General features: G+C 44.7%; 1 protein-coding gene across 1 annotated transcript in view; it reads right to left on the reverse strand.

The window, feature by feature from the left end:
* Positions 1 to 1,091: 1,091 nt before the first annotated feature.
* IQCC (IQ motif containing C) overlaps positions 1,092 to 24,236 on the reverse strand; it is a 258,336-nt gene continuing 235,191 nt past the window's right edge. Inside the window, exon 5 of the mRNA XM_044082574.1 lies at positions 1,092 to 2,132. Coding sequence (XP_043938509.1) covers positions 2,100 to 2,132 — 33 coding nt within the window. The 3' untranslated portion in view covers positions 1,092 to 2,099. The remainder of the gene's footprint in view (positions 2,133 to 24,236) is intronic.

Consider the following 24,236-nt stretch of genomic DNA (forward strand, 5'->3'; position numbering starts at 1 on the left):
TCTGTTGGGCACTGCTATGTTTGCAAGGAATTGAAGGTGCTATGCATCTCAGTTTTCCAAAGTGATGGTGTCAGCTGTGAGGGAATTGAATAATCTGCATGTTTTGCTAAGTTTATATCACCACACCGTTCTATCCTTTTCATTTACAAAAACAGCAGATAGGAAGGAGCCGACTGCTGAGCCCTGTGAAATACCCAGCTAGACAAGAATCTCCTCTGACAAACTGGGATTTAGCTTCCACACATCTAGTAATGAAACTGGCTGAAACTTTCAGAAGGTACATAGCACTTTTATGTATGTGGATGTGCGTTATTGCGATTCCAAAACAAATGAGTGGATGGGAAACCACAAATTTGTCCCAGGGGTTCCACGTATGTCTCTCATTGACAGGGGTAACAGGTGCTAACTGAGGTTTCTTTTTTTGGCGATAAAGTCTTGGCTAGGCTTATAAGGGCATCAGGGCCATTAGCCTAGTAACCTCCTATGATCCTATAAAACCAATAAAATAGGAAGGCTCTCCCCAACAGAAACTTACCTGCCTAGCTACTGAAGGATCGTTAGCCAATTTAAAGAACAAGGACCTGCAGAGGAAGCGCTCACTTTGGTGGCAAAAGTGTTTTGGAACTCCATCTGCCTTTTATAGGGACTGCATGGAAGGCACCAAAGGCTTTGGGCCGCTGGTCTGTGCAGGGGGTAATACCCAAACACCTTAGGCTACTGCAATGGTAATCCATGTACTGACCATCGTCCCAGGCTGTAGTACCCACTTGCTCTCTTACCAGTCACAGCTGACTCCTAGAGTGACCCCACAGAAGGCTTCTGTGATCTGCTGAGTTTTTAGGGCAAAGGAGAGGAAATATAAATAGGTTGACAAGTCTTTCTTCTGTGTCACAAATGCAGACACTCATGCCTAATCCCCAATACACCTAGTGCATGTCTTTAGAATGTGGGAGGAAACCAGAGTACCCAGAGAAACCAGATATCCTGGTTTCCTCAAATTCAAATAAAGAGAACAAAACACTTCATCAAACATCCAGTTTATTTATAAAAATACATTTATTTGTAAATATACAAAACTGAACAGTGCAAAAAAAAAAAAAATAAAACATTAGGTGAAGCATCAGAATTATTCCTGATAAGAAGTAAGTTAATAGAATATTTCTAAATGCAAACTAGAAGCATGGAAAAAAGATACTAAATAAAACTGGTAATAGCACAGATTATCTGGCATAACTGAAAATACTCCCAAAACACAACTAAATCAGGAAGTTCTTTCAGTCTTGTAGATGTTACCCACACAGTAGTTCATGACAGGCACTTAGAATGCAACACACCACATTTGTACAAAATAAGTTAAGTATAAAAAGTACAGTAAATATGGAAAATAAAAAAAAATCATCATAAATGAAAAAGAGGCAATATATATCTCAGGGGGCACACATTAGATTTCATCATGCAGCTCTTAGAAATAACATAACTCTTAAGGTTATTTTAACTCCTAGTTGATGTATGATCACATGTGGGTGGAATTAAATTCCTGTGTGATACATGACTGTGTGGGGGTGAAATTAAAACTCCTAGGTTTTGCTCCACTATCTGTGGGTGGAGTTTAACTCCTATCTGATGCTCAACTGTGTGTGGGTGATTAGTAGTTAACACAGCATTTCATAAAGCTCATTTGTAAAGGCACCTGTTTCACACTTCTAGGAAAGTAAAACGTGTGTAATTTAAGAGATTATCACTGCATTAACAATATATCACAGATGTTTACAGTCTGAGCTCCACTATAACAACATATGCTTTAAAAAAGTATTCAGAAATTGCTGGACAGCTGGACACTTGCATTGATTAAATCTGTTTGCATATAGCGACTCTGCAAATGGACTGTGTTTCACTGTTGCTTCTCTCAGTTTTGCTCCATATGGATTACAACTAAAGCTCAGTGTTTCTGTCTACAAACTCCTTCAGTCTGTCTAGAAGGCACTGATCCTGTTAACAAAATTGTCAAAGAACAGTCATTATTGACTTCAGCCTAGACTAAATGTCAGGCTAGTCAATCAAAATGCATCTTCTTCTTTCGAGATGTGGTACTGCTTTTGTTATGTCCCCAGGTTCTGCTTCAGAGTCAAATACTGCAAGAGAAAAAAAAAGCAACAAATGAATCTCAGCAAAATCAAAACCCGAAAACTGCAATAATGCAGTAGATGACATCATCAATATGTCTCAAATGAAAAGAAAATGCCATCACTATTGTATACAGGCACCAATTATAAGTATGTGCACTACCTATCACTTACTGAAATTTGCATTCTGCACTTCATCAAATGTTGCCTTGAAAGAAAATCAGTTATAACATCAAAAAGTTAAATTATTTCAGGTTCCTATTTTATTACTTTTATGCCTGACAGACTCAAGGCTATGCTACTTAATGCTAGGAGTCTAAATCGGAAACTGCACTCACTGGAAGTACTCCTTACCTTGGAAGATGACGATGTCTGTGCAGTCACAGAGACATGGTTCAAGGCCGCAGAGAGCACCCTGGTCATGCAAGGTCACAATACCTTCCGCACGTTCAGACCTCAAAACGAGCATGAAACAACCAAAGGTAGAGGTGTATCCATCTTCATTAAAAACAAACACACCTCAAGACTGGTCAAACAGTACAACTCCCTAGAGCTACTCCAAGTCCATCTAACTGTAGATAAAACCCCCTTCCATATCAGTGTTGGCTATAGGTCCCCCACCATGAACCACAAGAAGCACTCTGCCTACCTGGACCCACTTGAATCACTCACTTTACAGCCTTGGTCATGGTTGATTTTCAACTATTCTTCCATCGATTGGGAGTTATATACGAGTACAAACACACTTGCCCTAAGGTTCCTGGACTTTGTTAATACAAATGTTCTGGAACAGATAGCCTGCACCCCCACAAGAGGCTCAAATGTCCTAGACTTAGTACTCACCAACAAAGGTTCATAGGTAAGTACTAGGCTATCTGCCCATGGGCATTTATAAGCCTAGCCACAGAGTGATGGCTTTCGCCTCCCCATTAGATTAGTAACCTGGGCCTCTGTCAACAGCGCTCCTGAAGTGATCCCAGGGTAGAACTTATGATTACCCATCCACTCATCAAAATTTCTCTTGAAGAGGGTCAGAGAGGAGCTCTGTCGAATATGGATTGGGATTCTACTCCAGAGTGAGGGGAGTCGCTGGGACAGGAATCTATCCCTCCAACATGTCCTGTTTATTGTTGTACATAGGTTCAAGTCGCTAGAACGAGTGGTTCTGAGGGATCTCGTTTTTTTGAGGTGAAGCATGTCCATTAGTTCAGGGTTTGACATGGCCCTATAGGTCAGGCATAGGTCACCTCTGAGCAGACGGCAAGTGACTGAGAAGAGCTGGAGCTTTTTTAGTCGTGCTTCATAGGGTAATTGTTTAAGGCCCTTAATCCTCTTAGTGAGGTACTTCTGCGGTCTTTCTAGTTGTTGCAGGTGTCTAGTGAGGTACATCCCAAATGGGGCATTGTACTCTATTATGGGCCTAATGAGTGAGGAGTAAAGGGGCACAATCACCTCCTTGGATCTGGATGAGAAACCCTTTGTGATCAGGTGTGCCACACAGAAGGATTTCCTGACCGTTTTGGCTATGTGGTTATCAAAGGAGAGCATGCTATCTACTTGGGTACCCAGGTCCCTAATTACTTCTTCTGTACTTATTGGATTCCCATCTATGTGGTAGTTTGTAGGTACTTTGTTTTTCCCAAATAGGATTACTATGCATTTTTTGGCATTTAGCTTGAGGCCGTGACTTTGACACCAGGTGTTTGTCTCTGTGAGACCCTTTTGCAGGATGTCTGTGTCAGCCAGAGAGTCAATTATTGCACTCAATTTACAGTAACCTGCGAACTTGGTTAGCCACAGTCCGTCCTCCTTTGCCTGTACTTCGGAAAAATATATACCGAACAGGAGGGGTCCCAGGACCGAGCCCTGTGGGACTCCGCTTGTGACTGGTTTAGAGTCAGCCTGCCACTCTTACCGTGTGGGTTCTGTCTGAGAGCCAATTTGATATTTAAGCTGGTGAGTTTGTCTATGATTCCTGAGTGTGGGATGGTGTAGACGCGCCTTAGCGAGGTCCAGATATGCTGTATGGACCACCTTCCCTTCATCTATGGCCTTGGTGACTGTTTCGAAGAAGTCGACCAAGTTCAGGAGGCAAGATCTGCCTTTAACAAAGCCGAACTGGGTGAGGTCCAGTGTCTGGAGGTTCCCAATGTCCCTGTTAATGAGCTCCATGATAATGCGTTCCATGGCTTTGCAGACCAAGCTAGTCAAGCTTATAGGGCGATAGTTCCCAGGGTCAGTTGTGGCACCACCTTTGTGGAGTGGTACGACTGTTGCTGTACACCATTCTTTGGGTACATTGCCTGTAGAGAGGCTGAGTTTGAATAGTGATTTGAGATGGGGGGTTAGTTTATTTTGAAGCTCGTGTAAGACACAACCTGGGACAACATCTAGTCCCACTGATGCTGTGTTTTTGGCCTTTGCAAGGGCTGTCTTTACTTGTGTGTCTGAGATATCTGGAGCACCACATTCTTCTGGGATGGGTGCTAGCCCCTTTGGCGGAGAGGTGGGGGGGGGGTGAAGTTTGCACTGAACTTGTCAGCCAGGATGTTGGCAATGTCGGTTGGTTCAGTGTATTTATGGCCATTATGCACTAGCTCGGAGCATATCTTGAGAGTTTGCCCCTAGACTCTTGACATAGTTAAAGAAGGCCTTGTGGTTATCCTTAGAGTCATTGGCTATTTTTCTTTCGAAGTTGGCCTTGGATGATTTAATGAGGGAGCGCAGTTTTTTACTGATGTTAATTAGAGATGCCTTCTTATTTTGGGATTTTGTTCTATCTTGCAGGAGTTACCTCCTTCTGTTCTAAAGTTTATTTATGGCCGGGGTCCACCAGACTGGCTTCCTCTTTTTTGAGGAGTTGGTCTTGGTTTTACTTGGGATGGCTCAGTCCATGCATTCTTGAATGTGTTCATAGAATACACTTGTAAAGGATTCTGCTGATGGGTCATCATTTTCCATTTGATTGGGAGCTTTGAAACTTCCCTCCTCAGTCTTGAGGAGTGTGAAGTTGGCTTTAGAGAAGTTTTTTACCTTGATTTCCTTGACTGGGGGGGGGGGAGAGTCCAGTGTGATTAGTTTGTGATCTGATCTTACCAATGATGAGTTTACCTCAGGTGTGGAACATAGGTTCCCCATGTTGGTGATGACCAGGTCCAGTATGTTGTCACCTCTTGTGGGAGTGGTGACCAGCTGTTCAAGGGCGTTTGAGTTTATAAACTCAAGGAAGCATTGGGCTAGGGCATTTGAGCTTGAGTAGTTTTCCCAGTCAATGTTTGGATAGTTGAAGTCACCCAGTAGCATGGTGTTGGGTAGAATCTTCACACTTTCTAATGTTCTCAGGAATGCTGCGTGAGGGTCCTGAGACAAGGTGGGAGATATATAGCAAGCTATAAATTGAAGAGTCAATTTACCCGCTGTCAATTGCACTTGGATGGTCTCAGATTCCGCGTGCTGTGCTAATAACTGGAGGTGTGGGTGTTCTTGATGAATATGGACACACCCCCTCCTTTTGTGTTCCGGTCCTGGTTTTGGGACCTAAAGGTATGGTAGGAGTTATAGCCTGGTAGTGCTGGGGTGCTCTCTGGAGCCTTGAACCAGGTTTCTGTCACTGCACATACGTCGATTTCCTCCATACTAAGGAGAGCCTTGAGTGCGTGCATTTTGAGGTTTAGACTTCTGGCGTTGAGCAGCATTACCCTCAGTTTTTGTTTATTATTGTTGTTTATGGAGGCGGGTTTGTCTTTTGAGCCTTGCCTAAAAAGGCAGTATTGGGGCGGCAAGAGTCTTGGCCAGTATTCGAAAGCCCAGGGGCGACAGGTGCAAGCTGTCTCTGGCGAAGCAACGTGGCTTGTCAAGCATGTCGTCCCAGGCTGACAAGTACTGGATCCCCTTTGAATGACACCAGTAGTTTAACCAATTGTTGAAACTGATCATTTTTTCTTCGTATGCTGGCATCATTTTGGGTGAGGGCAGGATGCTACTCAGAGTCAGAGTCATACCAGCCTGGGCTACATGGTCAGAGAGCTCCTCCATGTCTCTTTTCATGTAGTCCAGGGAGGTACGTCTCATGTCATTTACGCCAACATGTACAATGACAGAGTCATATTTGTACTTGTTGTGGAGTGACCTGAGTGCAAGTGTTATGTGGCGGATTCTGGCACATGACAGGCAGCTCACATTAACCTTCTCCTTGTTCAGTCTAGTGAGTGGGACGTCTGTGTGCCTGATGATAGAATCACTGATTACTAGTGTGTTAGGTGTGTTATTTAGCCTTAGGGGCTGTTTTTGCTTGGCACACTGACATTGTGACGTATGTGTTACCTGGTTTCTGTTGTGGGGTAGGGGTTGCTTGGGTGTATGCTTAGGAGGTCTCTGTTGTTTAGGCAGGTTCTTATTTAGAGCCTCCGAGTATGTTTTTGCGTGTTTCTGAGAGTTGTTTTCTGGTGCAGCTATGGCTGGTCTATGTGAGTCTGGTAATGTGGTGCTAGTGTTGCCCTTCTCCTTGTGACTGGTTGATCCAGTCGTGGGTTGAGAGAGCTTAGCCTCCAGTTTGGCTATGTAGCTGCATCTCTCACATATGTTTGTGTTGGTTGGGAGGAGGAGGGGGTTGTCTGTGTACATGAGGCAACTGGAACATTGCCTCAGGATGCCCAGATTCACCAGCTGGACCGGAGAGCACACCTGAAGCTGTCCCTTGAACAAGCCTGAATAGATGGTTGGGACTGTATTGTTGACTGGATGAGTAAAGAGCCTTATACTTCCTGAGTATAGGACTGAAGTGCAAGCTGTAAGCTAGTGCTAGTTTTAGTGAGTTTTAATAAGTGCCGGTCTTAAATTGCCTTATTTCTAGTGCTGGGAAGTGTTTCAAGTTTCTAGGGAAAAACTGAAGTGCAGACTTCGTGGAGCCTGGAATAGTTTAACCGCAGCTAAACAGCACACAGGGGGTCTCTGCACTACCCCCTGTGTGCTGCCCTTCCTGGTAAGGTCTGATCAGATCATAAATCAGTCTCGTTTGAAGTAATGATTGTACTGGCCCCCCTAAAGAACAAAAAGGATGAAAAATTTCTCCAAAGCAAACTATAGCCTCCTAAGTGATGGCATAAATAGTTTCAACCCCCCCCCCCCCCCCCACTACCACTGTCAAAAATGACTCCTCTACAGAGGTGTATACAAACGCCCCGTATAAACACCTATACAAACTTGGCTGTACCCGAACGGATCAAAACAAGGTCCTCACAAAAAAAAAAAAAAAAAAAAAAACAAGCCACCCTGGTGGACATCAAGCATAAACAAGTTATACAACAAGAGGAAGAAACTAATGTCCAAGGACAAGGCAGAACTGACTCAGAGAAGGACCCCTCCACAGTTTGAACAAGCAAGTTAGATATCTTGTAAAGTCCTCTAAAGCCAATTACGAAGCTAAACTAGCATCCCTAGTTAAGGATACTCACAAGGCATTCTTTAGCTACATCATAAATTTGAAAGGGAAGGCCCAGCTTTGTGACGAACTACTAGTGAAAGGTACCACTCATACTGACCCTGAGGACATCACCAACCTGCTAGCAGATAGATTTGGCACAAACTTCACCCCCCCGGTCCCCAACAGACATTCTCCAAAGCATACCTGTCACCAATCCTCTACCTAGTATCTCCAAAGAGCAGGTCATAACCGTACTCTCCATAGCCAAAAACACAGCCTCTGTGGGACCGGATAACATCCCAGACTGCCTACTAAATGGTCTAAAAATAGAAGTTATGTTCTTACCATAACGTTCCATGTTAGTTGTCTTCTTCTCGCCTTCTTTCTTGCTGGATGGGTTCGGAGCCGACCTCGGCTCCGACTCGGCCACTCTAAAAGCTCGAGAGTTGGTTCCACCGGCTCGAGGCTTCCCTTATATCTCACAATGCTAGGCGGTATTACCTCAGATCTCGTTTGTAAGCTAGGCCCAGCCAATAATAACTCCAGAACTACTGGAAAAGGGAAAACCCACCTCTATAAAAGGAAGGGAAGAAGGTGACCTGAAAACCTGATGAAGGAATATATGCACAGTATAGCATATACCTATATACAATAGAGGTGGTAGAAAGAGAGGTCACAATCAAACTCCTCTAGGTCTGTCCAGGCTAGGGTGAAGGAGGGTGGGGCCTTAAAAGAAGGCGAGAAGAAGACAACTAACATGGAACGTTATGGTAAGAACATAACTTCTATATGTTAAGTTGTCCATCTCGCCTTCATTCTTGATGGATGGGACCGCGTCCCTAGCACCTTGTCCCGGGTGGCCTATCGGAACAGACTCTTGAGTACAGTGGAACCAAAATTAGCTCTATGTCTAGAAGCTAAATCCAACTTATAATGAGAAATGACAGTGTGAGGAGTAGCCCATGTAGCTGCTGCACAAATGGTATCAATAGGCAGCCTGTCTTGGAAAGCTATAGAAGTAGCCAAAGCTCAAGTCGAATGGGCCTTTGGTTTGTTAGGCAACTTTCGGTGTCTAATTTCATACACAAAGGAAATCAGGGATGTTAGCCATCTGGAGAGTGATACCTTCAAACTGAAAGGCCCTTTCTGCCTTCTGCATAAGAGACAAACAACTGGTCAGTTTTTCTGATCTGTTTGGTCCTATCCAAATAATACCTTAATTGACGATGGACATCTAGCCAATGCAATTTTGTTCAGACCTGTTAGAAAAGTTAGGAAAACACAGGAGGTCAATGTTTTGATTTAGATTTGCGCAGAGGCTACTTTAGGTAAAAAGGATGGATTGGTCCGTAGGATACCCTATCCTTATGAAACAATAGATACGGTGGTCGACTGCTGAGTGCATGAAGCTCTGAGACCCTTCTAGCTGAAGTAATGGCTACCAGAAATAGAGTCTTCCAGGATAGCAATTTCATTGAACAGGAAGCTGCAGGTTCAAAAGGGGAAGAATTAAAGATGTGAGAACTAAATTAAGGTCCCAAGAGGGAGGAGGATTTCTTATAGGAGGTCTAAGAAGAAAAACTCCCTTCAAGAAAGCTTTGCAAAGCTTGTGAGACATGATGGCAGAATCTGAGATGCCCACATGAAAGTTAGATATAGCTGTCAATTGAACTTTAAGAGTAGAAGGAGAAGAACCTGCATGGAAAAGTTCAGCTAGAAAATCAAGGACTATTTGGATGGGAGCAGTGAAAGGATCTATGTCCCTTCCTTGAGTCCAATAGGCGAAATGTTTCCACTTACTAAGATAAATCCTCTGAGTGGAAGATTTATGGGAAGCTATCAAAATATCTCGAACAGAGTGAGATATTTGAGGAAGCCTGGCTAAGGTTGGAACTGGAGGAACCAAGCAGTGAGGTTCAGAGAGGGGAGGGAGCGATGTAACTGACCCGACTGATGGATCAAAAGATCTGGAACTAGGTCCAGATGCCAGGGTTGCTCCAACAGAAATTGATGTAGAAAGGGGAACCAAACCTGTCGAGGCCAGTAAGGAGCAATGAGGATCAATGAGGCCTTCTGAGCGATAGCTTTCTGTATCACTTGAGAGATTAGTGGGAAGGGAGGGAATGCATACAGAAGTCCCCGGGCCAAACTTGGACTAGAGCGCCTCTGCTGGGCTGGCCTGGTAAGGGGAAGAGGGTGAAATAATCTTTGCACTTGCTGTTTTGGGGAGTAGCAAAAAGGTCGCAGCAAGGCTGACCCCACTTGAGAAAAATTTTCTCCAAGATAGAATCTTTCAGAGACCACTCGTGAGGCATGAGGATAGCTCTGCTCAACTTGTCCGCGATAAGATTGGAATTCCCGGGGATGTGCGTTGCTATCAGAAACCGCTGAGAAGAAATCGCCCATTGCCACAGTCTGAGTGCTTCTCGACATAGGGGGTAGGACCTGGTTCCGCCTTGTTTGTTGATATACCACACTACAGACATGTTGTCCGTCTGAATTGCTATCGTTCCCAAGGGAAGAGAGTCTTGAAGGGCTTGCAACGCTAGAAGCACTGCTCTCATCTCTAGAACATTTATATGCAAGTGGCGTTCGACTGGTTGCCAAATGCCCTGGACTGTTCTGCCCTGATAATGCCCCCCCCACCCGATCAGGGAGGCGTCCGTTGTCAGAGTAGCAACCGGAGGGGGAAGGACAAAGGGTCTTCCTAGGAAGAGCTGGGGGGAAGAAATCCACTAAAGAAGATGATTCTTGCATGCTTGCGTAATCACAATGGTGTGGGACATCGGAAGTTGTTGGTATGACCATTGTGTGAAGAGCATCCATTGAAGGATTCTCATGTGAAATCTGGCTAATAGAAGTAGAGGGATAGCAGCCGCCATAATACCCAGTACTTTTAGAACTAATCTGACTTTGACTCTGTTGCTGTGGAAGAGAAGGGGGACCAGTTTGTGTATGTCTGCTATTCTTTGGTCTGTGAGTCTCGCAGACATGTTGACTGTGTCTAGATTTGCGCCTATGAAGGTAATAGCACGACAAGGCGACAAAACAGACTTTTCGCAATTTATTGAGATACCTAACTTTTGAAAAATGCGAAAGGTGTAGTCTCTGGCAAGTAGAAGAAGATGCTTGGTAGAAGCTGTGAGGAGCCAGTCGTCTAAGTAAGGAAACACCTGGAATCCTTGACATCTCAGGTGAGAAGCTACCACTGCCATGCATTTGGTAAACACCCAGGGGGCAGTGGTGAGTCCAAAGTGCAGGGCTCTGAATTGAAAGTGACTGGTTCCCAGCCTGAAGCGGAGGAATCTCCTGGAGCGTCTGTTCATTTTTATATGATAGTACGCATCCTGGAGGTCTATAGAGCACATCCAGTTTTCCTTTCCCAATAGGGGTAGGATGGATTGTAGCGTGACCATCCGAAATCTTGTTTTCTTGACAGACTTGTTCAAGATACTGAGATCCAAAATGGGTCTCCAGTCCCCTGTTTTCTTTGGAACCAAAAAGAACTTGGAGTAGATTCCGGATCCTTGCTGGTCTGCTGGCACTGGCTGAATGGCTCTTTTTGCAAGCAACTTTGATATTTCCAACGCTGCTTGATCCCTTTGAGCCGGGTGGAACATCTGGAAGGGATTTTTTGATTGATTTGGAATGCGAAGAACGGAATGGAATAGCCTTCGGAAATGATGGACTGTACCAACTTGTCTTGAGTTAGGGATCGCCAGGCTTCTGGGTACAGTGATAATCTTTCCCCGACTGCCTCCGAAGGTGGACAGTCGGGCAACACCTCAGGGGTGCTGGAAGGGCTTATCGGAAAAGGTTTCTCGATTGCCCTGGTTCTGCGGCCCCCCCCCTGCCTCTAGGGCTTATCGTCTACCATTATTGTTCCCCTCTGCCTCTAGAGGGGAACCGACTCTGTCGTCAGGCAAAGTCCCTTGAGATTGTTTATGAACAACATCTTCCCACTCTTCTGGCCTTTGGGGTAAGGTCTAGAAGGAGTAGAAAAACGGACTCCGACGGCAGAAAGAGTTTTGCCATCTGTCTCGCACCTTGTCAAGGTTTCTTTCATTTGAGGACCTAAAAGGGATGATCCATCAAACGGGGAATTAGTGAAAGACGTTTTAAAGGGGTCCGCAAAATTGCATAGCCGCATCCAGGCATGCCGGCGTAAGGCCACACCTGTCCCTGCGGCTCTGCTCGCTCCATCAGCCGCATATGAAAGGAGGCGCATGGAGGAGTTAGCTATAGAGTTTAGGGTAACCAGCTGAGCGTTCATCTTGTCCTGAAAACCCACAGCTGTAGGGTCCTTCAACATCTCACTCGCTTCCTTGATCAAGTCTCTTTGAAGACGAGTGAAATGGCAGAGGTAGTTCAGCTTAACGATAGCAAAGGTCGCTGACGAAAACATCCGCTTCCCGTACCTGTCCATAGACCTAGATTCCTTGTTAGGAGGATGGACAGGCACCGAAGGATCAGCTAGCTCCTTCTTAGTGGCGGCAGCTACCACCATAGCATCCACAGAAACTCCCTTAGTGAGAAATTGTTTATCTGCTGGTGCTGTGATAAACTTTGAAGGTCTCCTGGGGGTGGGGTCCACAGAGTCAGGAGCCGGCCAAGCCTTTTAGCTACCACCTGCATGAGGGGGTCAAAGTGTGCGCACACCCAGGAGGTGGAAGGGCGAGAGCCAAACGCCTCAAGATACACAGATTCATCCTCCGAAGGGTTAAGGGCTGGCCAATTTCTCCTCTGTTTCAGGATCTCTAGAATGTCTGCAAAGGAGACATCTTCAGAAGGGGAACGGGGAACCCTCGGAATCCTCTAAATCTGTATCAGAGGTGACAGACTCAGGTGAGTCTATGTGCTTCCTCTTACACTTTCTCTTCCTAGGGGGCTCCTCTGCCAATTCAGGAGAGGCCTCGGAAGAGGATGAGATCCCCACAGGGGATTCTTGAGGAGCTGGCTCTCTGCGGTCTGGGATGAGGGAGTGAGTAGACATAACCTGAGGCACCAAGAGGGAGGCGGACGGAGCCGACTGTGGAGTTGAACCAGGTTCCAACACACTCCGCATGACCTCGAACGCACCTCTGTCAGGCAGAGCCAGAGGTCCCGCCCGAAAGCTGAAAACCTCTCTCGGCACCGACAGCGATGGCTCCGAGGCCGATGTCGGAGCCGAACTCACCAGCGCCGAAGCACCGAGAGGGAGAGCGGGGTCGGACAAGGGTCCGATGCCACTCACCCTCGGAGCCGACGAGGAAGTCCGGCCCGAGATTCTTCCAAGGAAGAAATCGGAGCCGACGGAGCCGAAGACAATTGTATCGGCTCCGACGGTATCACAGTCTCGGGTCCGAAATGCCCCGGCTCCGAGCTCAAAGGAGTCGGAGGAGGAATATTCTGAGAAATAGGGTTGAGCATCGACTGATGAGTCGGGCTCTGAAGCATCTGGGCCAGTGCCTCGGACTTAAGAAGTCGACTCACTACCCTCTGAAGGTCATGGTCCAAAGCCTCAAGACCTAGAGGAGTGATCTATGGCTCCGTTCAGACAGCAGGGGAGAAGCTGGAGCTGAATGAACGGAGCCGAGGGACGGTGACCTTGACCTCTTCCTAGATGTCGGCTCCGAAAGCCTGATCGGAGCCGACGTAGCATTCAAAACCTCGGCTCCGCCGGAGCCGAGGGAACCACAGTGGAAGTTAGAGTCTCATCGGCTCCAGCCGAGCCGATGCAGGAGTAGACTTAGAAGTCTTAGGTGCCGACTCAGTACCTGGAGCCGAAGACCTAGAAGCCTTAGAGGGTTTGCCCGAAGATGCAGTCGGGGACCTCAGGCTTTAACAAGCCCCATAAAATAAGCTTGTTCTTTCTTTCCTGCAGGACTCTAGGGCTGAAGCCATGGCATACAGCACAAGAGTCCTGCAGGTGTAAAGGTCCCAGGCAGTACACACAAGAAGTGTGACCGTCTGCCAGAGACATTTTCTGACAGCACGAGTCACACTTCTTGAAGCCTGAGACCTTTGAATCCTTGGACATATCAAGGAACAAGTGTAACCACACACAAGCACAAACACACCGATTACACTATACACTAAATAAAACTAACTTAAACTAAATAAATTTAGATAGTTTTAAATTTTATAAAAGTCCCTACAAAAAAACACATACACTCCAAGGGGAGATGGGAGGGCCCGAAAGGCCTAAGGGAAGAACTATAAGTTCTTGTGGTAAAAAAAGGGGAAAGAACAAGGAAGAAGGAATAAAAATCCTTTAAAATAAGGGGATACTGTAAGGAAAACTAATTTAAAGGGGTTTTGTAACTTTTTTAAACTATTTTCTACACTCACCTGAAGCCGGTTGAAGCAACACGTCTCGATAGCTGTAGCGGCAAACGAGATCTGAGGTAATACCGCCTAGCATTGTGGGATATAAGGGGAGCCTCGAGCCAGTGGAACCAACTCTCGAGCTTTTAGAGTGGCCGAGTCGGAGCCGAGGTCGGCTCCGAACCCATCCAGCAAGAATGAAGGCGAGATGGACAACTTAACATCAGGACCTAACAGAACGACTTGCCACTCACTTCAACCACAGTCTAAGTTCTGCCTATGTCCCAGCAGAGTGGACAACAGCAACAGTAATTCAATTGCACAAAGGGGGTCCATCAACCAACCCTGAGAACTACAGACCCATAAGCCTAACCAGCCTTATCTGCAAGGCCATGGAGGGGATCATCATGGAACTTATCAACAAAGACATAGGTGACCTTCAGACTCTTGACCTGACCCAATCTGGCTTTGTTAAGGGTAGCTCATGCATATCTAACCAGGTGGCCTTCTTTGAGAATGTCAACAAAGCCCTGTATGACGGCAAAACAGTACATACAGCCTATCTTGATTTAGCCAAGACAACATTGACAAACACACCTAGCTGGGAATTAACCCATATGTCACTAGATGGGCAGACAAAGTACAGTTTTGTACCTACCATAAATGTAGATGTTCGAGGATTCCCTTGCTGCAGTCCTGACAATTGGGTATAGTCCGCGTCCCAGTCGGCCCGAATACCAGAGTATAAGGCTGACGTCGGTCATGGCGCCTTAGACTGACGTCAGTACGTCAGGGTACTAATGCGCATGACCGACGTCATTTCCTCAGTCTTTTCTTGCCCCAGATGTCAGAAGACCCAAAAAGACAAGTCCCAAAAACAACCTGCACCAAAAAACATGTACAATATATACAGAAATATATACAAAAATATAAGCATGTAAACTCACCTACACAACCACCCTGAAACACAGAGGGAAGGAGGGAGGGTAAATTGGACTGCAGCAAGGGAATCCTCGAACATCTACATTTATGGTAGGTACAAAACTGTACTATGTTCTTCGCCTTCCCTTGCTGCAGTCCTGACAATTGGGTAGAATCCCAAAGCAGAGGTAAGGGAGGCTGGCAAATTATAAAGTAGCAGGAGCTGACAACATGCCTTGTAAAACAGCTGTGGCAAAACCAGCTCTAGTCTTAGAGTATATAGGCAGGTGATAATGCCTAGAGAAAGTATGCACTGAACTCCAAGTAGCTGCCTCCAGAATATCCTTAGTTGCCACCCCTTAGAAATGCTGTTGAAGTGGCAGTAGCCCTAGTGGAATGAGGCCTAATCCCAGCTGGAACCTCTTTGCCATGATGGGAATAACAAAATGCAATGCAAAAGCCAATCCACCTAGAAATAGTTCGTTTTGACACAGGCTTGCCCTGTGAACTTAAAGCAAAAGAAACAAGTAACTGCTGAGACTGCCTAAAATCTTTAGTCCTGCTCAAATAATAACGCAATTGCCTGTGTACATCTAAAGTGTGTAAAATCTTTTCCCCTTTATTTTGAGGATCTGCAAAAAACGTAGGCAAATGAATAGTTTGGTTTAAAGCCACACTAGAAACCACCTTAGGCATAAAGGAAGGATTAGTACGTAATGATACCCTGTCCTTATGGAAAATCAAGAAGGGCTCTACTGCCATAAGGGCCTGCAACTCAGACACCCTTCTTGCAGAAGTAATAGCCAACAGAAAAGCAGTCTTCCATGACAAATATTTCAATTCAGCAGTAGCTGCAGGCTCAAAAGGTTGTAGAGTAAGTTTTCCAACACAAAATTGAGATCCCAAGCAGGAGTAGGAGCTCTACGGGGGTCTTATATTCTTTGCCCCTCTAAGAAACTGCTTGAACAAAGGATGCGAAAACAAAGGTGGGTCACAATCATAGTGAGCTGAAATTGCTGCAGCATGAATCTTTATGGAAGAGAAAGACAAACCTTTGTCCAATAATTCAGTAAGATATTGAAGAGCCACACTCAAATTAGGCTCTGAAATCTCCAAATTCTTTGCTGTACTCCAAAATAAAAATCTCTTCCATTTTTCTGTACACTCTCCTAGTACTAGGCCTTCTAGCTTCCATAATCACATTTAAAACTTGTTGAGGAAGCTGAGACCTACCATGCTTCAACACAGAATATGCCAAGCCGTGAGATGAAGAGATTGAAGCTTGACATTGAGCAGATGACCGTCCTTCTGAGATAACAGATGAGGAATCAGAGGTAAAGGCCATGGAGGCTTCTTTACAAGACTCCTTAGAAGTGGGTACCAGTGTTGCGAGGCCAATCTGGAGCTATCAAAATCATCCTTGGCCTGTCCTGTCTGACCTTTAGTAATACCTTTGGAAGAAGAGGTAGAGGTGGAAAGGCATAGACATGAAGGTTTTTCCAACTGAAAGACAGAGCATCCACTTTCCAAGCTGTGTGATGAAACCCCTTTGTGCAATACTTTGGCAGCTGGTGGTTTAGTGGAGAAGCGAACAGATCTATGTCTGGAGTTCCCCATGACACTGTCAATGTCTGAAATACATGAAGATCCAGTTTCCACTCGTGGGGATCCATGATTTGTCTGCTTAATACATCTGCTAGGGAGTTCTGTGCTCCTGGCAGAAACCTTGCCTGAAGAGTCAGTTGCAGGCTTAACGCAGTCTCCCATAAAATCATTGCTTGCCTGCATAGAGGATAAGAATGTGTTCCCCCTTGCTTGTTGATGTACCACATGACAGTTGTGTTGTCTGTCAGAATCAACACCTGCCCTGGAAGAAGTAACTCCTTGAACGCCATCAATGCAAACTGGACTGCCAACATCTCCTTCATGTTGATATGTAGATGCTGTAGTCTGGCAGGCCACTTGTCTTGTATCCACTTTCCATTTAGATGAGCTCCCCAAGCAGTGTCCGAGGCATCTGTCGTTAAAATCTGACTCGCCTCTGGCCGGGTCACAGAGAGTCCCTTGTTTAGGTGACATTCCTGAGCCCACCACAAGAATTCCTTTTGAAGGCAAGGTATTATTTGAATGACAGTGTCCAAATCTTGGCAGTGCTGTGTCCATACATTTTGAGATACCATTGCAGCTTCCTCATATGCAGTTTGGCATTGGGAAGCACCAGAATACAAGATGCCATGAACCCTAATGCTTGAAGGACTGTCCTTGCAGTCAGCACGGACTGATGAGATAGTTGATGGAAGTAAAGTGACAGACTCTTTTGTTTGTCCGGGGTTAAAAGGCCATCTGGGCTGCTGTATTCAGTCTCACACCCAGAAAGCACATGTCTTGAGAGGGTACTAGACTGGACTTTATTTCGTTCACAGAATACCCTAGGCATCTTAGCACTGCTATGACATATTCCAGATGCTGTAGAAGGTGTTCCTTTTCTTGAGCCAGAATCAGGCAGTCGTCCAAGTAAGGATAAATTTGAATGCCTTGAAGCCTGAAGTAAGCTATCACTGGAGCCAGAACCTTTGTGAATACTCTGGGCAGTAGATAAGCCAAAGGGCAATGCAGAGAACTGATAATGAAAATCTCCAGTTCGAAACCGCAAATACTTTCTGCAACTTAGCCTTATGGGCACATGAAGGTAAGCTTCCTTGAGATCCAAAGTTACCATCCAGTGATCCTTGCCCAGCAGAGGTAACAGTTGCTGTAACGTCAACATCTTGAACTTGGGAATGTCCAGATAAGTGTTGAGGATAGATAAATCCAAAATTGGTCTCCACGTGTTCCCCTTCTTTGGTACTAGGAACAGGCGAGAATAAAATCCAAGCCCCTTTCTGACACAGGGACTGGCTGAATAGCCCCTATCTGGAGTAACTGAGAAACTTGCTTGTGAGCCTCTTTTCTTTGTGGAGGAGGAACATCTGGCATGCCTTTGAAAGGGGGCATTGTGTGGAAATAAAATCGGTACCCGTGATGAATGATATCCAGCACCCATCTGTCTTGAGTGATTAAATCCCAATTTTCTTTGAAAAGAGACAATCTTCCTCCCAAAGGAGCTGCCAGACGAGAGTCCACTGGCAGCTGAAAAGGCAAGTCATTGGTTCTGCTTACGAAAGGACTGACCCCTGCCCTCACCAGAAGTCTGAGCAGGTGAACTGTCTGATCTAGGCCTAAACGAACCTTGAGCCCTGCCCCTACCACGTCTAGACCTACCCCTAGACTGGGAACCATAAGCAGGATATGTCCAGCCCTTAGCAGGCCAATTTCTACTAAACTTCGGAGGCTGCACCTGCAAAAAATCTTTAACAGTCTGCATAGACTTAGCTTTGTCCTCCATTTTCTTTAAAACTGCTTCCACAGGCGGTCCAAACAACACATCAGACTGTAAAGGAGCATCCAAAATCCTGGTCTTAACATGCTCAGCTAAATTCTGATCCTTCAACCATGCATGTCTGCGAAGAACAGAACTAGTAGCAGCCACCCTCGAGGAGGCCTGAACAGCATCAAAACCACACTGCAAAGAATGCTTACCCACTTGTTCAGACACATGAACCAAATCCAGCAATTCTTTACACTCAATACCTTCCGCCAAAGCATCCACCTTAGATTTCAATTGTGAAAGGAGATAATTCTGATATTTCAGCATATGAAATTGACAATTCAACGCCCTCATGGCTAGAGTGGAAGAAGTATATACTTTCTTACCCCACCTATCCAAAGCCCTTGCCTCTTTATCAGAGGGTACAGGATTTTTAACCACAGAAGCTTTAACACCTTTAGGCCCCTGAGAAACAGTTTCTGGGTCCGCCCTGGGACTCTTAAACAAATACTTATGAGCTTCGGGCACCCTATAATACCTATCAGGCTTAACAGGAGCAGGAGGCAAGGAATCAGGGTTCAGAGAAGCCTCTGCAAAACATCCTCCACCACATTCAACACAGGAGGAATAGCTAAGGGCCTATGCTGGGGCAAAACAAGAATTCCTAAGCCTTTTCTGGAGTCAGAGTAATCTTGGCCTTCCCATTTAAAGTGCTCCCTCATGGAGTGAAGAGTCTCTGAAAATGAAAAATCCTCAGGAGGAGAAGCTGAAGGAGTGGAATCATCCACATCAGAATCAGAATAAGTAGGAAACTCTTGCAAGTCTTCCACAGAAGACTCTGAAGCCTGTGAACACTGTTCAAAACTATCAAACTCCTGTTCCACCCTAGGCCTCTTATCAGGTGGGGCATAGAACCTCTAATCAGAGTAATCAAATCTTCTGCCATTTTAAGCATATGTTTCTTAGGCACAGAGCCGAAATGCTAGGAGAAGCCCCTACAGAAGCTGAACTTGGCCTTCCTCTAAAAGAAGCTTTGGCAACAGAAGGAGAGGCCCTAACTACCTTGGGAAGAGAGGGAAGAACAGTGACCTGAGAAGCCCCTCAGCCTGGCCTACCTCCTGAGAGGGCACATCCTGTAACAGTAAAGTATCTGCCTGAGACTCCATAGAGACTCCTGGCAAAACCTCTGGCTCCCCTGAGCCTTCTAAAGGACCGGCGTCCGGGACTGCGGTTCCTCACCCTAGACTTCACTGTTTTGTCCTTGCGCTTCTTAGATGAAGCAGGCGCCGGAGCATCCGGCGGCATAGTATAATTGCAACGCTTCCAAACACTAACCTAGCACAATCAAGCCTCCTCTTAATAGTGCGCTTGTTAAATCTAGCACAAGAGCGGCAACCAACAACGTCGTGCTCAGGCCCTAAACAAGGTATACACAATGTATGATAATCCCTATGCGGTATCTGCTTCCCACAAGAAATACAGTTATTCACTTTTTCTGACATCCGTTAAATACTGAGGCAAGAAAAACCAAAATGTTCTAACGGGTTACTTAGCCAACTCTGTATTCGGTCTGAAACTCCGGTTTCGGAAAATCTCAGAACGCCAACCTGCACTCGCAAAATTGCTTCTGCATCGGACCATGCGGCAAAAAAGACTGAGGAAATGACGTCGGTCATGCGCATTAGTACCCTGACGTACTGACGTCAGTCTAAGGCGCCATGACCGACGTCAGCCTTATACTCTGGTATTCGGGCCGACTGGGACGCGGACTATACCCAATTGTCAGGACTGCAGCAAGGGAAGACGAAGAACATCTGGCTCACTGACAGAACACATACAGTCAAAGTTGGGGATTCCACCTCTACCAGCAGTCCAGTTACCAGTGGTGTACCATAAGGATCTGTGTGGACCCTTACTGTTTGCAATCTATTTCTCAGAACTCCAGGCGAAAATAGATGGCCTGTGGCTTACCAAGTTCACTGACAACTGCAAACCAGGTGCAATCACTGAGTCCTCCAACGATGCTGACATACTACAAAAAGGGTTTACACAGACAAATGACTGGTGCCACAGCCATGGACTTAAACCAAATGCAAAAAAAAATGTGTTATCATCCCTTTTGGTGAAGAGGAAGTCCCTGCAAATTACAATATTAACAGCACCGCTCCCCCTTAGCTCAAACCCTGTGGTGAGAGATTTGGGAACACAGATTAATAGCAATCTTAACTTCAATCACCATGTGTCCACAGTAGTAAGAAAGGTCTTCTATGTTGCACATCTCATACATAAGGGCATCGCATCAAGAGCTGAGGATGTTATAACTCCCCTGTACTCATCCCTCATTAGACCAGTAATACAGTACAATGCCCCTTTCTGTATGTACCTCACCAGACACCTGCAACAGCCAGAGAGACCTCAGAGGTTTCTCACTAAGAAAATTCAGGGCCTTCAACACATGACCTACATGGACAGATTGAAGGCCCTGTCACTGTTCTCTGTATCTTGTAGGCTGCTGACAGCTGACTTGTGCCTGACCTACAGAGCAGTCTCTGACCTGCCCTAATGGAAATGTTGCACATCTGCAAGTCACATGGGACAAGAGCCACTCCCTCTAGGGATCCTAACCTGGCCTGTGATGTTAACAGGACATGCTGGAGAGACAAATATGTCTCCCAGAGATTGTCACTCCTCTGGAACAACTTCCCAAGTCACGTAAAACAGAACTCCTCAATGACCCTATTTAAGAAAACTTAGACTACTGGATGGGAGGCCGTAAATTTACCCCAGACGTGTCACCTATGTCCCTCTTTGATAAGGGCAATCAGTGCTGATCATAGACTCGAGCTGCAAATATAGACCAAACAACTTGGTCAATAAGGGAACACGGGTATAACATGACTAGACTTATAAAGGCACTAGGGCCAGTAGCGTAGTAACCTCCTGTAGAATTAACACAATAAACCCAAGACATCTGCTAGTGTCAACCATCTAACACAGACAAGAGTTACCCTCTGCTATCCTTAGTTCTATGATGACATTCCAGGAGGATGAAAGTACAGATGAATGTGGCACTTAACTTTAACAGAATATGGTCAAGTTGGTAACAGAAGGCAAAACTGCAGGAGTCAATAACATGGACTTTCACTTTGCTTCATTGTTCCTAAGGTTTCCTATAACTGTCCACAATTCTCAACAGGAGCTTTCTTGAGATTCTCATACTAAAGATGTTCTTCTCACATCTTCAGTTTTAAACTTGACTTCAGTTCTCACTGTTCATTTCTTAAACAGAAAAACACCTCCAGCTTTGGAGAGTGCTATTAGTATCCACAGAACATTTCTAAAATATTTATGGCCAGAAACCATGAATTTTACACAAAACTTTAGCACATTTATAAAAACATAATGCTAGCAACTACAACTAAATAACACAAAGAAAAAAACAGGTGCTCAGATTTGTACAGGGTTCTCAACTGCTAAAACTCTCTCTCTCAAATATATCCATTTTTAAGCTGAGTAATTCAAACAGCTGCAATATCTTACAAGAGTCCAAACCAATGGGTAAAAAGGTCACAAAGACAAACCATTCAGTAAAAACGGCAAGAACTAACCTGCCGAGCAAGAGTCTTCATTGTAATATGCTAAACCTCCTGTAATGGAGGCCTATGGGATCCATGCAAATGACCCCTTAAGGGCATATTAGTGTTTCGGCTACATGGCTTCTGAATGCCCATAAAGCTTTTATGGGTATGATGAGAAAGAGTACTGTAGTGGTTATTGCAAACCATGCAGGACAGAGCTAAACAATCCTGTCTGGCTCTGAATGAGAATCCAGTCTGTAATGCTTTACAAATATATGGAAGACATGAGACATGAGAAATTTGTAAATGAAGTATGGAAAGATCCCCTAGAGTAGTGAGGCCTTACTACCAGTGCACAGACTGTCATAGTTACATTAGAATGAAATTTATTTATTAAAGAAAACAAAACTGGACTAGGCTTCAGTCAACAGCAAACATGCAAAGCTGTTTCCATCTTCTAAGTGCACTCGAGGCTGCAGTTATTAAGCAATGCAGTGAGGGACCACAAGGTTAAAGATTCTGTGTTGCAATTCCAGTTTCTGGGTAAGTGTTTATATGTACATTGAAACATGTTTTGTAGCCAGTAAATAACTGTCCTGTTATTCACAAGTTAAAATGAATGCAACTACAGTTTAATCTGACTATATTTACATGTCTGCATTTTTGCTTTTGTTAACTTTTTCACAGACTTGTACAAAACATGCTTTATTTGGAACAGATCAGATAGAACTTTTCTAATGTGATTGCAGGGCCTGTTTGCTGAAGACTGCTTTCTGCTTTGTTGTAAAGTTAACTGTATGTTGCTACTGACGCATCTAACTTTGTTGCTTAGTGCATTATACAGTTTTCCTTAGAACTGAAGTTAGTGACTGTGTTAATAAAAATCATGTTTCTATCATTTCTGCAATTTGTAATACTTAAATATTTATGTTATGTAAAAATGGTCGATACAGGATTTTTGAGATAGCCCAGTATCTTTTTCATCATATTATCATTTTTCATATTATCAGTATAATTTTCCTGGCTGTTTAAGGTAGGAAATCTGAACTTGGGTCTCGTGAGGTAGGCAAAAAAAAAAAAGTTACATACTTACCATAACATTCCATCTGTATTATCAATTTTCATTTCTCCTCACATATGGGTTTGGATCTGAACCATCTGATCCAACTCGGTCATTAATAAGCTTGTGGCAACCAAAAAACTCTTGGACACCTCCCCTTACCCACAATGGGCCTCTCCGTTACCTCAGATTGTTTTCTAGGATTATTCCCAGAAAGTAAAATACAGAAAAAAAATTTTTATATGAAAAGATTGTAAGGAGACCATTTCTGGAGTATGGAGAAGATAAAAAGAGGTATAAATTATGCATCCAATTCTACCAGAAACAAAAGGTTGGAGGCTTGGAGGGAGGGGTTGTGAAAAGAAATGAAAAATCAACAATACAGATGGAACGTTATGGTAAGTACTTAACTTCTTTATCTGATATTGTCAATTTTTCATTTCATCCTCACATATGGGACAGAGCCCCAGCTACCTTCATCTTGGGTGAACTCACATAAGAATATTCCTCAGAACCATCGATCCAAAGGAGGCAGTTCCGCTGGAGACCAAATCCATCTTGTAATGAGTGATAAAGGTATGGTGACTTGCTCAAGTGGCCATTGCACAAATTTCATCCATGGATGCATTACCCTGAAAGACTGCTGAAGCAGCCACGGCCCTGGTTGAATGAGATCGGACAGGTCTGGGAAGAGCTGCATCTTGTTTGATGTAGACGAAAGTAATGCAATCAGATAGCCACTTCGCTAGAGTAACCTTGGACACTGGTAGGCCCTTCCTACGACCAGAGAAGGAAGTGAACAAGTGAACAATTGATCTGCCGTCCTAAATTCTTTTGTCCTGTGCAGATAGAAACAGAACTGTCTACAGGCATCCAACCGATGCAGTACATATTCACCTTTATTAGTAAAGTTAGGGAAGAATACGGGCAAGTTAATGGTTTGATTGATATTAGTCTCAGAAACAACTTTAGGGAAAAAGGCAGGGTTGGTGCGGAAGGAAACCCTGTCTTTATGGAAAATCATGTATGGAGGTTGGGAAGATAAGGCCTGAGTTTCTGTTATTCTTCTAGCCAAAGTAATGGCTACTAGAAAAATAGTCTTTCAAGACAAAAATTTTATATCATATGTTGCTGCAGGTTCAAATGGGGGTTGAACTATGAAATGTAGCACCATGTTAAGGTCCCAAGTAGGAGAGGGATCTTTGTGGGGAGGCCTTAGAAATAAAGTCCCTTTCAAGAAAGCCTTGCACAGCTTGTTAGAAATCAGTGACAAATTATCTTTCCCAATGTAAAAAACAAGAGATAGCTGCTAACTGCACTTTAACAGTAGAGGCTGCTGCCCCATTGTCAAAGAGGTGAGACAAAAATTTTAGAAAGGAGTGAACAGGTGCTGTGAAGGGATCTGTATCGTGTTGCTGAGCCCAGCTTGCAAACCTCTCTCATTTGCTCCTATACAGCT

Source organism: Protopterus annectens, chromosome 1.part1 (genome assembly GCF_019279795.1).
Source record: "Protopterus annectens isolate FY-2018-M chromosome 1.part1, PAN1.0, whole genome shotgun sequence".
Lineage (NCBI taxonomy): Eukaryota > Metazoa > Chordata > Ceratodontiformes > Protopteridae > Protopterus > Protopterus annectens.